Here is a 14,388-nt window from a genome sequence, read left to right on the forward strand (position 1 = left end):
ACAGAATGAACTCTTGCTATTTGCAACAACATGGATGGACCTTGAAGGTATTATGCTAAGTGAAATTATTCAGACAAAGACAAACTCTATGATTTCACTTATGTGTGGAATATAAAAAACAAACATACAAACAAAATAAAACAAAAATAGATACAGAGGTCAGGTTAGTGGTTACCAGAGAAGAAGGGGTTTGGGAGTGAGCCAAATGGGTGAAGAGGGTCAATTGTACGGTGATGGATTGTAATTAGATTTGTGTTGGTGATCACTTTGTAGTATATACAGACATTGAATTATAATTCTGTACACCTGAAACTTACATAATAAAAAATGGGTAAAGGATTTGAATAGACATTTCTCCAAAGAAAATAAACAAATGGACACAAGACACATGAAAAGATAATCAACATCATTAGTCATTAGGGAAATGCAAACCAAAACCACAATGAGGGACTTCCCTGGTGGTGCAGTGCTTAAGAATCTGCCTGCCAATGCAGGGGACATGCGTTCGAGCTCTGGTTTGGGAAGATCCCACATGCCGCGGAGCAACTAAGCCTGTGTGCCACAACTACTGAGCCTGCGCTCTGGAGCCCGCGAGCCACAACTACTGAGCCCGTGTGCCGCAACTACTGAAGCCCACACACCTAGAGCCTGTGCTCCACAACAAGAGAAGCCACCGCAGTGAGAAGCCCGTGCACCACAATGAAGAGTAGCCCCCACTCGCTGCAACTAGAGAAAGCCCGCGTGCAGCAACGAAGACCCAAAGCAGCGAAAAATAAAAAATAAAAAAACCCCACATTGAGACACTACTTCACACCCACTAAAATGGCTATAATCCAAAAGATGTATAATAGCAAATGTTGATGAGGATGTGGAACTATTGGAACCCTCCTATGCTACTTGTGAGAATGCAAAATGGTGCAGCCACTTGGTAAAACAGTTTGACAGACCCTCAAAACAATTAAACCTAGAGTTGCCATACTACCCAGTAATTCCACTCCTAGGTATATACCCGAGAGAACTGAAAACATATGTTAACACAAACACTTCTACATGACTGTTCGTGGCAACATTATTCATAAAGGCCAAGAAGTGGAAACAACCCAAATGCCCATCACCTGGTGAATGGATAAACAAAATGTGGTATATGCATACAATGGAATATTAGTCAACCATCAAAGGGAATGAAGCACTGATACATGCTACAACATGGATGAACCTTGAAAATATTATGCCTAATGAAAGAAGCCAGTCACAAAAGGCCACGCTGTATAATTGCATTTATATGAAATGTGTGGAATAGGCAAATCCATAGAGACAGAGAGTCGATTAGTGGTTGCCAGGGGCTAGAGGTTGGGATAGAAGTAGAGGTGGGGAAAACAGAAAGTGACTGCTAGTAGGTATAGGGTTTCTCTTTGGGGTGATGAAAATGCTTTAAAATTAGGTAGTGGTGTTTCTTGCACAAGTGTGTGATTCACTTGTGCAGTAAAAACTGCTGAATTGTATACTTAAAAACAGAGCTTCATGCTATGTTTTATGCATAGTCTTATGCTATATTTTATGCAATGTGAAATATATCTGAATAAAGTTGTTTTAAAGTTCTTAGATAAGACACCAAAAGTACAATCCAAAGGAGGAAAAAAAATAGTGAATTGGACTTTATCAAAATTAACACTTTTTGTTCTGCTAAAAACACCATTAAGAAAAAAAAAAGACAAGTCACAGACTGGGAGAAAATGTTACAAATCACATTACTGGCAAAAGGGTTTTATTCAGAATATATAAAGAATTCTCAACACCCAAATAAAGAAAACAAACAACCTTGTTCCTTAAAAAAACTCTTGTCATACTTAAATGAGACAGTCATAATCACGGTTATAAACTGATTTATCCAATTATTACCCAGTAAAAAGAACAGATTCTGATTGAAACTATGCAAAAAAATTTTATGATTATGAAAAAAGAGAACTGGGTAAGACACTTTGTATAATATTTAACCAACGTTACCATTGTTCTGAGTGGTTTTGTAGATAAGAGTAATCAATATATATCACTAATCATAACAGAATCATTATTATGTTTTCCTTTACTTATTAACTTATAATCTATATTACAGTCTTTTATGGAATTGCTTTTTCTGAATTCTGAGGGGTCAGCTGGTACAAGATAACTATTTTTGAAATGTCTCATTACAGTTTGAACAAGTTTAGCAGTAAAACTGATGACTAGAGATAAAGAAAAAAAAACCTATTTGATATACTCATCAGAAATAGAATATTATCCATAATTAAATCAAAGTAGGTTTGTATGGCTCCTGAATTAAGCAGCGCACTTTCATGCATTTGTCTGCTTCTGGACTAAAGTGTCTGCAATCTTACCTCAGTCCTTAAGTACAGGTTGACAGCAGTTGGCAATGTCAGTTTATTCTGGAAAGCCTGGATCTATGGTGCAGTCCTCAACTGCGGCTCGTTTGATGTTTCTTCTAGAAGACCAATTACTCTCGGGCAAGCTAGGACCCTTAAGAGGAGGTAATAGTTGGATTAACTCCAGCTATTTTGTTATGTGCCCTTTGTTGTATGTAGTACTTGTTAAGGCAGATTGCAGCTAGTTAGGGGCATAACTTTTCAGACTTAATCACACTTTATTGTTGCACATGGAGCTCTCCCTCACATCTTGAACTGATTCATATTAATATTTGGGGGACCTCCCTAATTTTGTGGAGGAGAAAAGAGAGAGAAAGCCATGTTCTCCAAACTCTAGATTTCTCAGAAGGATCAGAAACTCTAAAAAAATCCAGAAACAATCATTCCCTGACCATCACATACTCCAGCTCCTTCATTCAGTTATCCAAACCAAGTAAGACCCTCTTAAAAGTGTCGATCCATTTGTTATCAATATATAAAACCAGTTTAAAATGTTTCCATCAGTCTTTGTATACATTTTCTCCCCTTACCAAAGGAATCAGAAAGATCTGTGTGCCTGCACTAGATTTTGCTAGTTGAAACATATAATAATAAGCTTTTATGATCTATCTGTCCCCTCAGATTGAGAGACAGAAGGACACAGAAAAAGTTATAGACAAACAAGCGATTGTAAAAGATGAGTTACTGTATCCTGCTTTTGTGAGGAAGAGAGAAGGCTTTTTTTCCCTCTCTAAATTTTCACACATACAAAAGAACTACAAGCTTAGGTTTTACAACTTCAGCTACTGGTCAAAAGGAAATACAGGACTCAGAAACTCACCAGCTCAGCAGTTCCAGCAAACAAACACACACCACAATATTTTTCACAGAATTGCACCTCTAGAGGCAAGCAAACAAGCCAAACAGCACAGAGAATGCCAGGAGCTAACAGAGTACTCAATACGAAGAGACAATTAAAAATTATTATCAATCAGATTTTCCATTATCTACCACCTGGCAGATCACCAGATAGTCAGCCATTACCAAGAACCTTCGAGAACCAGACCTCTGTAATTTCAGTAAGCTGTTCAGCAAATGGAATCTCATATTTACCATCTCCACGCCCCCACCAAACTACAAGAACTAGAAACATCTTATTTCCAGAATGGTTTGGGGAAGAAAAGTGGAGTTCTTTATATGTACCATCTTAACTCCCCTAGAACTACAAAGGCAAAACATTTAAAGGATATATATTTTTTTAATTTAATTTAATTTTTGGCTGCACTAGGTCTTCATTGCTGCGTGCGGGCTTTCTCTAGTTGCAGCGAGCAGGGGCTACTCTTCGTTGGGGTGCGTGGGCTTCTCATTGCGGTGGCTTCTCTTGTTGCGAAGCACAGGCTCTAGGCACGCGGGCTTCAGTAGTTGTGGCACGTGGGCTCAGTAGTTGTGGTGCACAGGCTCAGTAGTTGTGGTGCACGGGCTTAGCTGCTCCACGGCATGTGGGATCTTCCCGGACCAGGGCTCAAACCCGCGTCCCCCGCATTGGCAGGCAGATTCTTAACCACTGCTTCACCAGGGAAGTCCCTAAAATATTTATACTATTAGTATTTTTGTTTCAGAAGCTAAATGGAGTTGCTTGCAAGCATTAGTTCAGTTTCACATTAAATTACAAAATCTAGATCTCTGTGCTTCTGGTATGTTCTTTAGCAGCTGAATAGAGATTCCTACATCCACCATCTCAATCTCCCCCAATCTTCAGGTGTTGGACACACATTTCCAGTAGAGTTTTATGCTGATTTGAAACTCTCTGCTAAGCACCATCTCAGTGCCTCGGGGAACTCTGTCTAGGTATTTGCACATCCCAGATGTTTGGCATGGTGAAGGGTATCCAAAAGCTGCAAGGGCTAGACACTGGTCCCTCCAGTTTGTCATTCACCCCTCCAAACACAGTCTCTTACATGCTCCAATACTAGCACAGTTGACCCTTAAACAACACAGGTTTGAACTTCGAGGGTCCACTTACACTCAGATTTTTCTCAATAAATATGGTACCTGTATGTAAGTATGTATTTCTTTTTCACATTATCTATTCATGTTAGATGTCTAATTTAGTCATATGTATAGCATCTACAGTGTTTTGTATCATATAAGACTGTTTAATATTGATGTGGGTATTGACAGACGGACAATGCAGCCTGTAAACATTTGATGTAAACTTACAGTGAATACAGTACGGTACTGGAAATGTATTTTCTCTTCCCTAAGACTTTCTTAATAACATGTTTTCTTTAGCTCATTTTATTATAGTATATAATATAGTATTTTATATATATAACATCCAAATTATGCGGTAATCGACTGTTTATGTTATTGGTGAGGCTTCCAATCAACAGTAGGCTATTAGTAGTTAAGTTTGGGGGGAGTCAAAAGTTATATGCGGATTTTCAACTGAGAGGGGTGGTCGGTGCCCTTAATCCCCGAGTTGTTCGGGGGTCACTTATACTTCCCATACGTTGCTGACCGTGGCGATTTGAGCATTTTACACACACAATCTGAATCCCCCCTTCCCACACACATACACACACCCACTGCAAATACATGAGCTGGATAATCTTCAATCTACTGTTCAGCACATGGAATGAGGTGTTTTACATGTTCCATAATCACCTGCCAACAAATTCAAGAACTGGACACCCAGCCTCTAGTATGTAGTTCAGTGTGCTGGCTGAATGCAGTGTCCACCAGAGCTCTCTCAGCCCCAACACAACTTACAAGTGCCAGACAATGGAACTTCCGGTGTGCTTTTTAGCATGATGAAAACATACATACACCATCTCATTATTATAAAGTTGTAACACTTAGATATTTGAGCTTCTCTTACTTTTTCCAGGACACCTAATGGTTTCTCTAACATGGACAATGTCACTTTTCCCCAACAAACGACAAAAGCCCAACAACTGTCCTTGTATCCATGGAGGGGCATCTTTAATCAGCACCATCCTTTTTCTGAGCCTGACAATTTTACTTTCAGTAAGTTATTTTTTTGTTTTTGTTTTTGTTTTTTTTGCCTATGGAACGGATTTTCATGCTAAAGTGTCCCCAAAACTACAAAAGGAAACACTTTTATTCCACCATCATGTTCACTGTGCTGAATGGAAATTTTACTTGTACCATTTTGCAATGACTGTGGAAGCCATTGTGCTGGGGGGGCCTGGAATTAGCCTGAGCTATTTTGCTAAAGTTCCTGCATGGCCCTGGCTCCTGGTCAGGGCATGAAGCATACTGATTAGTAATGTTGCTTTGTGGGTTCGAGGAGGTTCAGGGAGACTTGTCCCAGCTCATCAGTGCTGTTTATTGAAAACAGTGAGACACAAGGACCTACTGTATAGCACAAGGAACTATACTCAATATCTGGTGATGACCTATAATGGAAAAGAATTTTTTTAAAAAAAAATATATATATATACACACACACATATATATGTATAACTGAATCACTTTGCTGTATACTTGAAAATTATTTAATAATTATTAAAATTATTTAATAATTATTTAATAATTTGTAAATTATACTTCATTAAAAATAAATTTAAAAAATAAAACAAACCAAAGCAAACTAAACAAAAACCAGTGAGACAGAGGATTTGTATGTGGTCTCAGTGAGACCCCCTAGAGGGCTCTGCTATTGAAGCTGGCTATGCCTCAGGAATATGCCAAGGGGACCCATGAAACATAAAAATCTCCAGCTACGCCTCTATCTTGGGCTCCCTGGTTCTGAGGTATTCCAGGTGATTCCTGATCCAAGATAGGAAGTGCATCCAGCCACATGTCTTACAGAAGGGTGGACAAAGGATCCTGTACCTGTCCTCTCTGGAGCCCTTACAATGAAACAACCACTAAGTGTGATGCATATTAATTTTACTGCTGTTGCTATATTGTATCCTCTTCCTGTTTCAAACTGTAGAATTTGGATCCGGTGAGTCTTCATTAGCAGTGGATTCCTGTTTAACTGCCCATTAGTTATACAAGTACAGCTGTTCACTTGTATTCAATTCAATATTCCTAATGGATTACCTTACCTGCAGCATGGTCCCCCAAGAGCTGTACACCTGTACTCCGAGCATCTTGTTCAGCACACTGAATGGAGAGTCTTCTGTGCACCACCTACAAGAAACTACAAGAGGCTTGTGCTTCCCTTAAGATTTGGGGTGTTCTGCGTTGACTCTCTTACAGGGCACTATCCCAGTTCCCCAGCAAACTTCAAGAACTTGGTACTTACATGGATTTCCAACATGTTGCTCAGCACACAACATGGGTGACAAGAGGTCAAGGGACTTGGACTCTGTGGTGTTGGCATGTCATTTATACAGGACTGAAACCACCAAGAATTATGACAGGGATTTTGTGAAAGGAGAGACAGTGATGCAAGTACTGAAATCTTCAAGGAATGAGAGGGAGAGACCGAGGGGTCTGTAGTGACCGCAGCAAGCAGGTCTGATGATATGAGATTCAAAGTCGGAGACTTTGGAGAGAGGGACAGAGAATGATCTTTCAGGCAGCAAGGAGAACACCACCTCCGGGCGCAGGGGAAGGAGGGAATGTGGGTGCAGGAGGCATGGTTCAGCGAAGTGAAACCAGGGTGCCACGGTGGGAGGACCATGGAATGGCTGCTGGGCAGGTGAGAACCAAAGTGGTCCTTGACTGGCATTTGGCCCATGAGATAGCAGCTCCCTGATAGAGGTGCTGTGCATTGGCTCAGTGACACATTCCAGGGGTTGGTCTTACACCTGGAATTGAGCACATGCTGTCAATTTCTGTGGAATCATAAATGAATGAATGGCTCTCTGGCACTGAAACCAGGATAAGACTGTTTGTTGGCAATCTGTCATTCATAGAATACCGTGAGGCTAAGCCTGATCCCTAAATTTTAGGCAGTCTGCACTATGTTAAAATGGATGGGAGGAGGCCAGCTCCGAATTGGGGGTCCACGTGCTGGACTGGATGCAGGAGAGGAAGTCAAGTACAGGCCCCCGCTGGAGACAAGGCTGAAAGGGGCGAGGGGAATGTGTATGTGGGTGGGTAGGACAACAAAGGGAGAGGATATGGGTTTAGAATAGGGTCATTGATCCAGCAATCCCACTCCTGGGCATATATCCAGACAAAACTGTAATTCATAATGATACATGCAGCCCTACGTTCATAGCAACACTATTCACAATAGCCAAGACACAGAAACAACCTAAATGTCCATCGACAGATGAATGGATAAAGAAGACGTGGTATATATACAATGGAATATTACTCAGCCATTTAAAAGAATGAAATAATGCCATTTGCAGGAACAAGGATGAATCTAGAGATTATCATACTAAGCGAAGTAAGTCAGAAAGAGAAGGACAAATACCATATCACTTATATGTGAAATCTAAAATACGACACAAATGAACATATCTATGAAACATAGAGAACAGACCTGTGGTTGTCGAGGGGGGATGGGGGGTGGGAGAGGGAAGGATTGGGAGTTTGGAATTAACAGAGGCAAACTATTATATATAGGATGGATAAACAACAAGGTCCTACTGTATAGCACAGGGAACTATATTCAACACCCTGTGATAAACCATAATGGAAAAGAATATATATGTATGTATAACTGAGTCACTTTGCTGTACAGCAGAAATTAACACAACATTGTAAATCAACTATATTTTAATAAAATTTAAAAAAAATAGAATAGGGCCATTGAGAACTAACGCTTTACATCTCTCATGTGTAGTCTGGCATGCTCCTCTGGGGACTTCCGTTGTTAGTCTTAAATCCCGTCACTGATATGTTGAACATGCTTGAGGCATGGATTGTTACCACAATACCACTTTATTTGGGACACAGCCCTTCTACACTTGAGTCGGTGGCGGTCGACTTTCCCAGCCCCTGGATGAACACTGCTATAGCCCCTTGACTTTCCCTCTTTTTCTTACGTAATAGAAGTAGGGGCTCCCCCTTGCAACATGTGGAGTCTTAGCAGATATAGGAGACACTGTGGGCACCGAAGTATGGGTTCTGGGTTGGTGCCGCCCTGCTAAAGTTGCACAAGTGTAGCCTTTTGGGGCAGACATCCTATAAGGATGGAAATAGTTGTGTAATATGGGGTCTGATTTTTCTTTTAAACTCACATTTCCTGTCACATATCTTGATGACTTGAATAATTAGGACATTAACTTGCAATAACATTTAGATGCATGGCAAGTATGAAATTAATACAGTAGAGTTGATATCCCACATTTTAGCTAAGCTTTGTTCTTCCTGAAAGTTTTAAAATGATGCTGCAAATCCTTTGACCCTTCCATCATCAGGAGGTGGGAGCTACGGCTCTTCCCCATGAGAGTGGGGTTGTGACTGCGTCCACCAAGAGAGTCCGGTGTAGTGGAGTGGGGTGACCTCTGGGCTAGGTCATGAAAGGCCATGCAGCTTCTACCTTGTTCACTGGAATGAATGTTCACTCTTGGAGCCCTAAGCCTCCATGTAAGACTTCCAACTACACCAAGGCCACCATGGAGAAGACTTGTTTAGGTGCTCTGGTCTGCAGCCCTGGTCTTTTGAGTCATCCCAGTGTTAAGTCCTAGCTATGTGAGGAAACAGGCCTTTAGATCAGGGGTTGGCCAACCTCTGCAAAGGGCCAGATCGTGTGGCTTCGTGGGCCCTCTGATCTCTGTCACAACTATTCAACTCTGCTATTACAGCACAGAAGCAGCCATAGACAACACACAGTGAATGGCTGTGTTCCAATAATGCTTATTTGCAAACACAGACGATAGGCGCACACGCTATAGTTTGCTGACCCCTGTTTCCAATCATTCTAGTCCCCAGTCATTGAGCCTAACATCCCAGCAGAGATGGAAGAGGAAAGACAAACCATCTTCCTTGTGCCCCATCTAAATCTCTGACCCACAGAATCTGTGAATCTAATACAGTGGCTGCTGTTTACCCCCACTGGGTTTGGAGTTGTAGATCACACAGGAATAAATAATTAGACAGTTTTATACTAGGTGGGCCTCATCAGGAACGTGAGACTTAGCAAAGACCTGAAGGAGGAGAATTAACCAAGAGGGGGTGAGTCTGGGGGAAGAGCATTCCAGGCAGAGGGAACAGTCAATGCAAAACCCTGCGGTGGGGGCTTCCCTGGTGGCGCAGTGGTTGAGAATCTGCCTGCCAATGCAGGAGACACGGGTTCGAGCCCTGGTCTGGGAAGAGCCCACATGCCGCGGAGCAACTAGGCCCGTGAGCCACAATTACTGAGCCTGCGCGTCTGGAGCCTGTGCTCCGCAACAAGAGAGGCCGCGGTAGTGAGAGGCCCGCGCACCGCGATGAAGAGTGGCCCCCGCTTGCCGCAACTGGAGAAAGCCCTCGCGCAGAAACGAAGACCCAACACAGCCATAAATAATAAATAAATTAAAAAAAAAAAAACCCGCGGTGGAAGAGAGCCTGGTGTATATGAGCAGCAGCAAGGACACTGCAGGAGAACAAGGGCTCTGCTGAGATGGCCTGGAGACCTTGCACATCTCCACATAGGCGTGCAGGCGAGCCTTGACTGCAGTCTTACCCAGGTCTTGCAGGACTGTCCCGTGATCCCTCCTGCCGCAGGGGGAGGTGAGCTTGGTGAGCAGCTGCTGCAGGCAGTTTCATATCTCGCTCTCAAGGCGTGCCTGTTTCTCTTCCTTCTCCAGGCTTTCAGTTGAGCAAGGTGTTTCCACGCCTTCCCTCCATGCCTCTCCCTGCCCCCAAGGACACAGCAGCAGCCACCTGTGAAAGTCCATGAAACTGCTCAGCTGTACTTTAGAGTCGGCTGCTCAGCAGCAAAGCCACCCACTCCTCATGTCTGTTCATCTGGCCCCTCGGGCTTGGTGTCATCCTATGGGACTAGGGACGCCAGGAGCTGACATCGTGCTGACTGCTTTTGCTGTCAGTGCAAGTGACAACTTAACTTAAATCCATGTGGGCTGGTTGCCTCCTTACGGCCAAATCTAGCCCAAGTGACCAGCCTAGGGGTCAGGGACTGCTGGACCACAAAGCAGCATAAATGGAGGCGGAGTAAGGAGATGAGGTCAGAGAAGAAAAGGGACCAGGTCGTGTAGGACCTTGAAGGCCACAAGGCAGGACTGTGGCTCTTATGCAGAGAGAAAGCGGGAACCACTGTCCGGTTTTGAGCAGAGGAATGGCTCATGTTGTCAAAGGATCACATTAAAACACATGAATTCTAAAAATGTTTCCTTAAAGAAAGTATATATATACATATATATGTAAGTTATTGTCGCGATTATTAGTAAAAGTGGCTGACATTTCTTTCACGGTTAACTTTCTCTGCGTCTGCCTTCCTGGCTCCTCCACACTTTGTCGTTTGGGGGCTGCCTCTTTCCACTCACGCTCTGCACTTTTTTCATTGACGTTCGTCTCCCTCCGTGAGCATCACCTCTCTTGGACTCGGGGACACAGCGAAGAGTTCTTCCCCAGGAGGCGGTGAGCTCCTCGACGCCGAGGCTGGTCTCACCCCTTTGGCCGGGTACCCAGGGGGCGCTCGGCCGGGAGCGGATGGATGCGGCGCTCAGCAGGGAGCGCCGCCACGGTGGCCTTGGTCTCTGGGAGCGTTGCGGCCTGGGTTTTGTGTCCGCAGAGCCGAGACTGCGGGACCACCGCAGTCCCCAGGCTGCAGGCGCCTTGTCTTAACGTCTGGTGGCCGCCTCGGGCGCCCGCCGCTCACCCCGCCCAACCCAATCTCCTCCCTCTGTCCCTCCCACCTGCACGTGTTGGACGTCGAGACAGCCCAGAGCCAGGGCCCCTTTCTCCTCCCCACCTCCGGCCGCCCCTCCCCTTTATGGTCCCCACCTCCCTCCCCTCTCTTCAACCCCCGCCCCCCCATCCCGGTCTGCCCAGGCTCGACCCGAGGCCCGCCTCGGCCCGCCTCTCCCCGCCCCTCCGGTCCAGCCCCGTCCCTTCCTCCCCCTCCGCGGCTCTCCTCTCCCGGCCTCCTTCCCTCCCCCTCCCCTCCCCGACTGGCTCGGTCCGCTCGGACTCGGCCCGCGTCCCGCCCCCTCCAGCCCTCGGCGCCACCCGCAGCGGCTCGGCTCCGCCACTTCGGCGCTGGCTCCCGGGGCCGCCGGGACTGGGCTGCTTCGCGGGCGCGCTTGGCCGGCGACGCGGCAGGTTCTGGACGTCCATCTGTCCGTCGGTCCGCAGAGAATTTCCAGTTCCGCGGCCCCGGGATGGGGCGGGCCCTGCTGCCGCTCCTGCCGTGGCTCTTCCTCCCCGCGCTGTGGAGGGGAGGTGAGTGCAAGGGGCCGGGGGCCGGGGGCCGGGCGCGGGGGGCCGGGAGCTCGCCGACTCGGGCGCACCCAGCAGCTGGCAAGTTTGCAGACACCTCCTCCCACCCGGCCGGGTGCTGAGGCGCAGGGGCTCCCACCCACGCACTGTCCCGGCACCCAGGCTGGGTCGTGGGCGCGCGTCGCAGTGGAGCCGGGGAGGGGTGGGCACCGAGGGCTCCCCTTAACCTCCAGGAGGGAAACAGAGCTCGGCCGGGCGCGCTGCAAGTCCTGAAATTTTCGGCAGAGGGGAATGCGCCGAAAACTCTTCCCTGGACATGGTTGCGTGGTTGGACTCTGGCTCTGGCGGGAGTTCTGGGAGCCGCAGACCCCATCACTCCCCGAGGGACCGGAGACCAGCAGGCTGCGGGAGTTGGGGTCGCAGTCCAGGTGCTAAGATCCACCAAGGCCAGAGTGCGACCGGGAGGGACTGTCGTCCGGCTGCTCCCCCCGGGCCCTCATGGGCAGCATTAGCAGGGACACCCTGGGAGCGTGGGGACCCCGGAAAAAGGGGAAGCATTCTTTTCAGCCCTGTTACTGCTGAACAGAATCTGACGTGCTTGGTCAGCGTCTAGGTTTATCTCGACTCTGCCAGGCATTCCAGTATAAGTACTTTTACCCATCCAGTACTGGATGGGTAAGTGGTGGCAAGGGAGGGCAGGTCCCGTTCTGCATCAGCAGCTTGTTTGGAGGGTAAGTGATTAACGGGTTAGAAGTTTAGTCGCTGATGCATTGCTTAAGGAAGCTGGAAGAAATTTAACCAGGCTTTTTACTGAATAAACACATCTCAGGCATTTTCCCTTAACTAAAAGGTTTAGCTTTCACCTATTATAGTCAAAGATGTTTTTTAAGAGTACCTGGAAAGTTCAATTTATAGTTAAACAGTTTACTTCAGATTTTTTCCCTATGAAGTTTTCATTGGAAAGCTCAGTTGCTCAAATAAGAAATTCTTAAGCAGTGCACACATTAAATAACATACGCAATTTATAATTTGGGGCAACGTAGCAATTTGAAGCAAACATCCGAAACCTAAACCAAGCAAAGAATTAAAGCAACTCTGTTCTTTACCCCCAGCCCTCCACCAAACCCTCAGAAATTCCTCAGCATTTCTGCCAGATCCATTTTTCATAATCTGCTGCAAATCTGTTATATTTTGCTACTAGGGAAGGCTGGCCATTAACAGTAGTCTTGGACGTAGTGAATGTGGTGAAAATTATGGGAAAAGTAATAGAAACAGTAGTTCTGGTGGAAGACATTTTTTAAATGGAGTGTTTTTCTGATTTTTTTAAAAAGCTGTAATAAAAAACCTTTTGTAGCCAGTAATCAGTTTAGGCAGATAATCATAAAAGGTCTGTTAAAATCCACCCAGCGGGAAGAATGAAAAGTTTCTCCAGTGTTTCTTTTCCTACCTTTTGCTTTTCATCTTGAATTTACCTGTGAGATGTCTGACAGTGTTACATTTTACTTTGTGAAAAGCTGGAAGAATGGGATTCTCCCTGGCCAAATTAGAGCAGAAGTAAGAGTGCTGTAGGAAGAGATTAGAAATGGAAATTGGACCCCTTGTCTAGTTTCACAATTTTTTTAAAAAAATATTTTCTGATTTATTTATTTATGGCTGTGTTGGGTCTTTGTTTCTGTGCGAGGGCTTTCTCTAGTTGCGGCAAGTGGGGGCCACTCTTCATCGCGGTGCGCGGGCCTCTCACTATCACGGCCTCTCTTGTTGCAGAGCACAGGCTCCAGACGCGCAGGCTCAGTAATTGTGGCTCACGGGCCTAGCTGCTCCACGGCATGTGGGATCTTCCCAGACCAGGGCTCGAACCCGTGTCCCCTGCATTAGCAGGCAGATTCTCAACCACTGCACCACCAGGGAAGCCCTAGTTTTACGATTTTCATATTGCATGTTGTGGTTTCAAGTGGTTTGCTCACCAGGCAGCAGAGGGGAGAGAGAGACAGGGTGTGAATGTGTGTTTAGACTCTACACTGTAGAGGAATGGATAATTACAATTTACGCATCACTTTAACCCTGGAATCCTCCCTACCCCTCACCCCCACCCCATACACACAAACACCCTCCCACAAAGACAAACACACACAGAACTGAAACTGCTGAACCAGGGGCGTTTCTGGGCTCACCAATCCTTCCTTTCTGTTCCGTCTCTGATGGGGGTGCCAGTGAGCAACAAATCAGGCAAAGGGTAGCTCTAGAGGGCCCAGGAGAAGCTAGACGTCAAGAAATACAGAAGTGGATAAAAGCGAAGGCATTGCAAGGACCTAGCCGTTGATGAAGCCATGCTTGCCCCTAAACTCAGCCCTTAGAACTAATTGGGCTTTTAAAACTCTTCAGTGTTAGCATTTCTCTCCCAAACTGAAGCTGTCACCACATTACAATATATTGTCAACATTTTCCCAGAAAGAACTTTAAGATGTCTAGTTGCTTATGGGCTTTGTATCAATGGACTCAAATGCTTTGTGGAAGTAAGCAGGGCACATTTCAAAAATAAGTAATTTTTCAAAACTTACTCTGATCCACTTCCTTAAAGTTAGGGTTAGGGTTTTTCAAATTGAGAATAATTATTTTTTCAGTCTTATTTTTAGAAATAATTTCCAGGTTATTCTAGGAGCAGGGCCAGTGGGTT

General features: G+C 45.4%; 1 protein-coding gene across 2 annotated transcripts in view; it reads left to right on the top strand.

Annotated features, from left to right (window-relative positions):
• Positions 1 to 11,436: 11,436 nt before the first annotated feature.
• MERTK (MER proto-oncogene, tyrosine kinase) overlaps positions 11,437 to 14,388 on the top strand; it is a 115,424-nt gene continuing 112,472 nt past the window's right edge. The window contains exon 1 of one of the 2 annotated variants that reach the window (XM_057558617.1): positions 11,437 to 11,717. In XM_057558617.1, the coding sequence (XP_057414600.1) occupies positions 11,657 to 11,717 (61 nt within the window). In that variant the 5' untranslated portion in view covers positions 11,437 to 11,656. The remainder of the gene's footprint in view (positions 11,718 to 14,388) is intronic. The other variant, XM_057558616.1, reaches the window with a different exon arrangement.

The sequence above is a fragment of the Balaenoptera acutorostrata genome, chromosome 12 (genome assembly GCF_949987535.1).
Source record: "Balaenoptera acutorostrata chromosome 12, mBalAcu1.1, whole genome shotgun sequence".
Taxonomy (NCBI): domain Eukaryota; kingdom Metazoa; phylum Chordata; class Mammalia; order Artiodactyla; family Balaenopteridae; genus Balaenoptera; species Balaenoptera acutorostrata.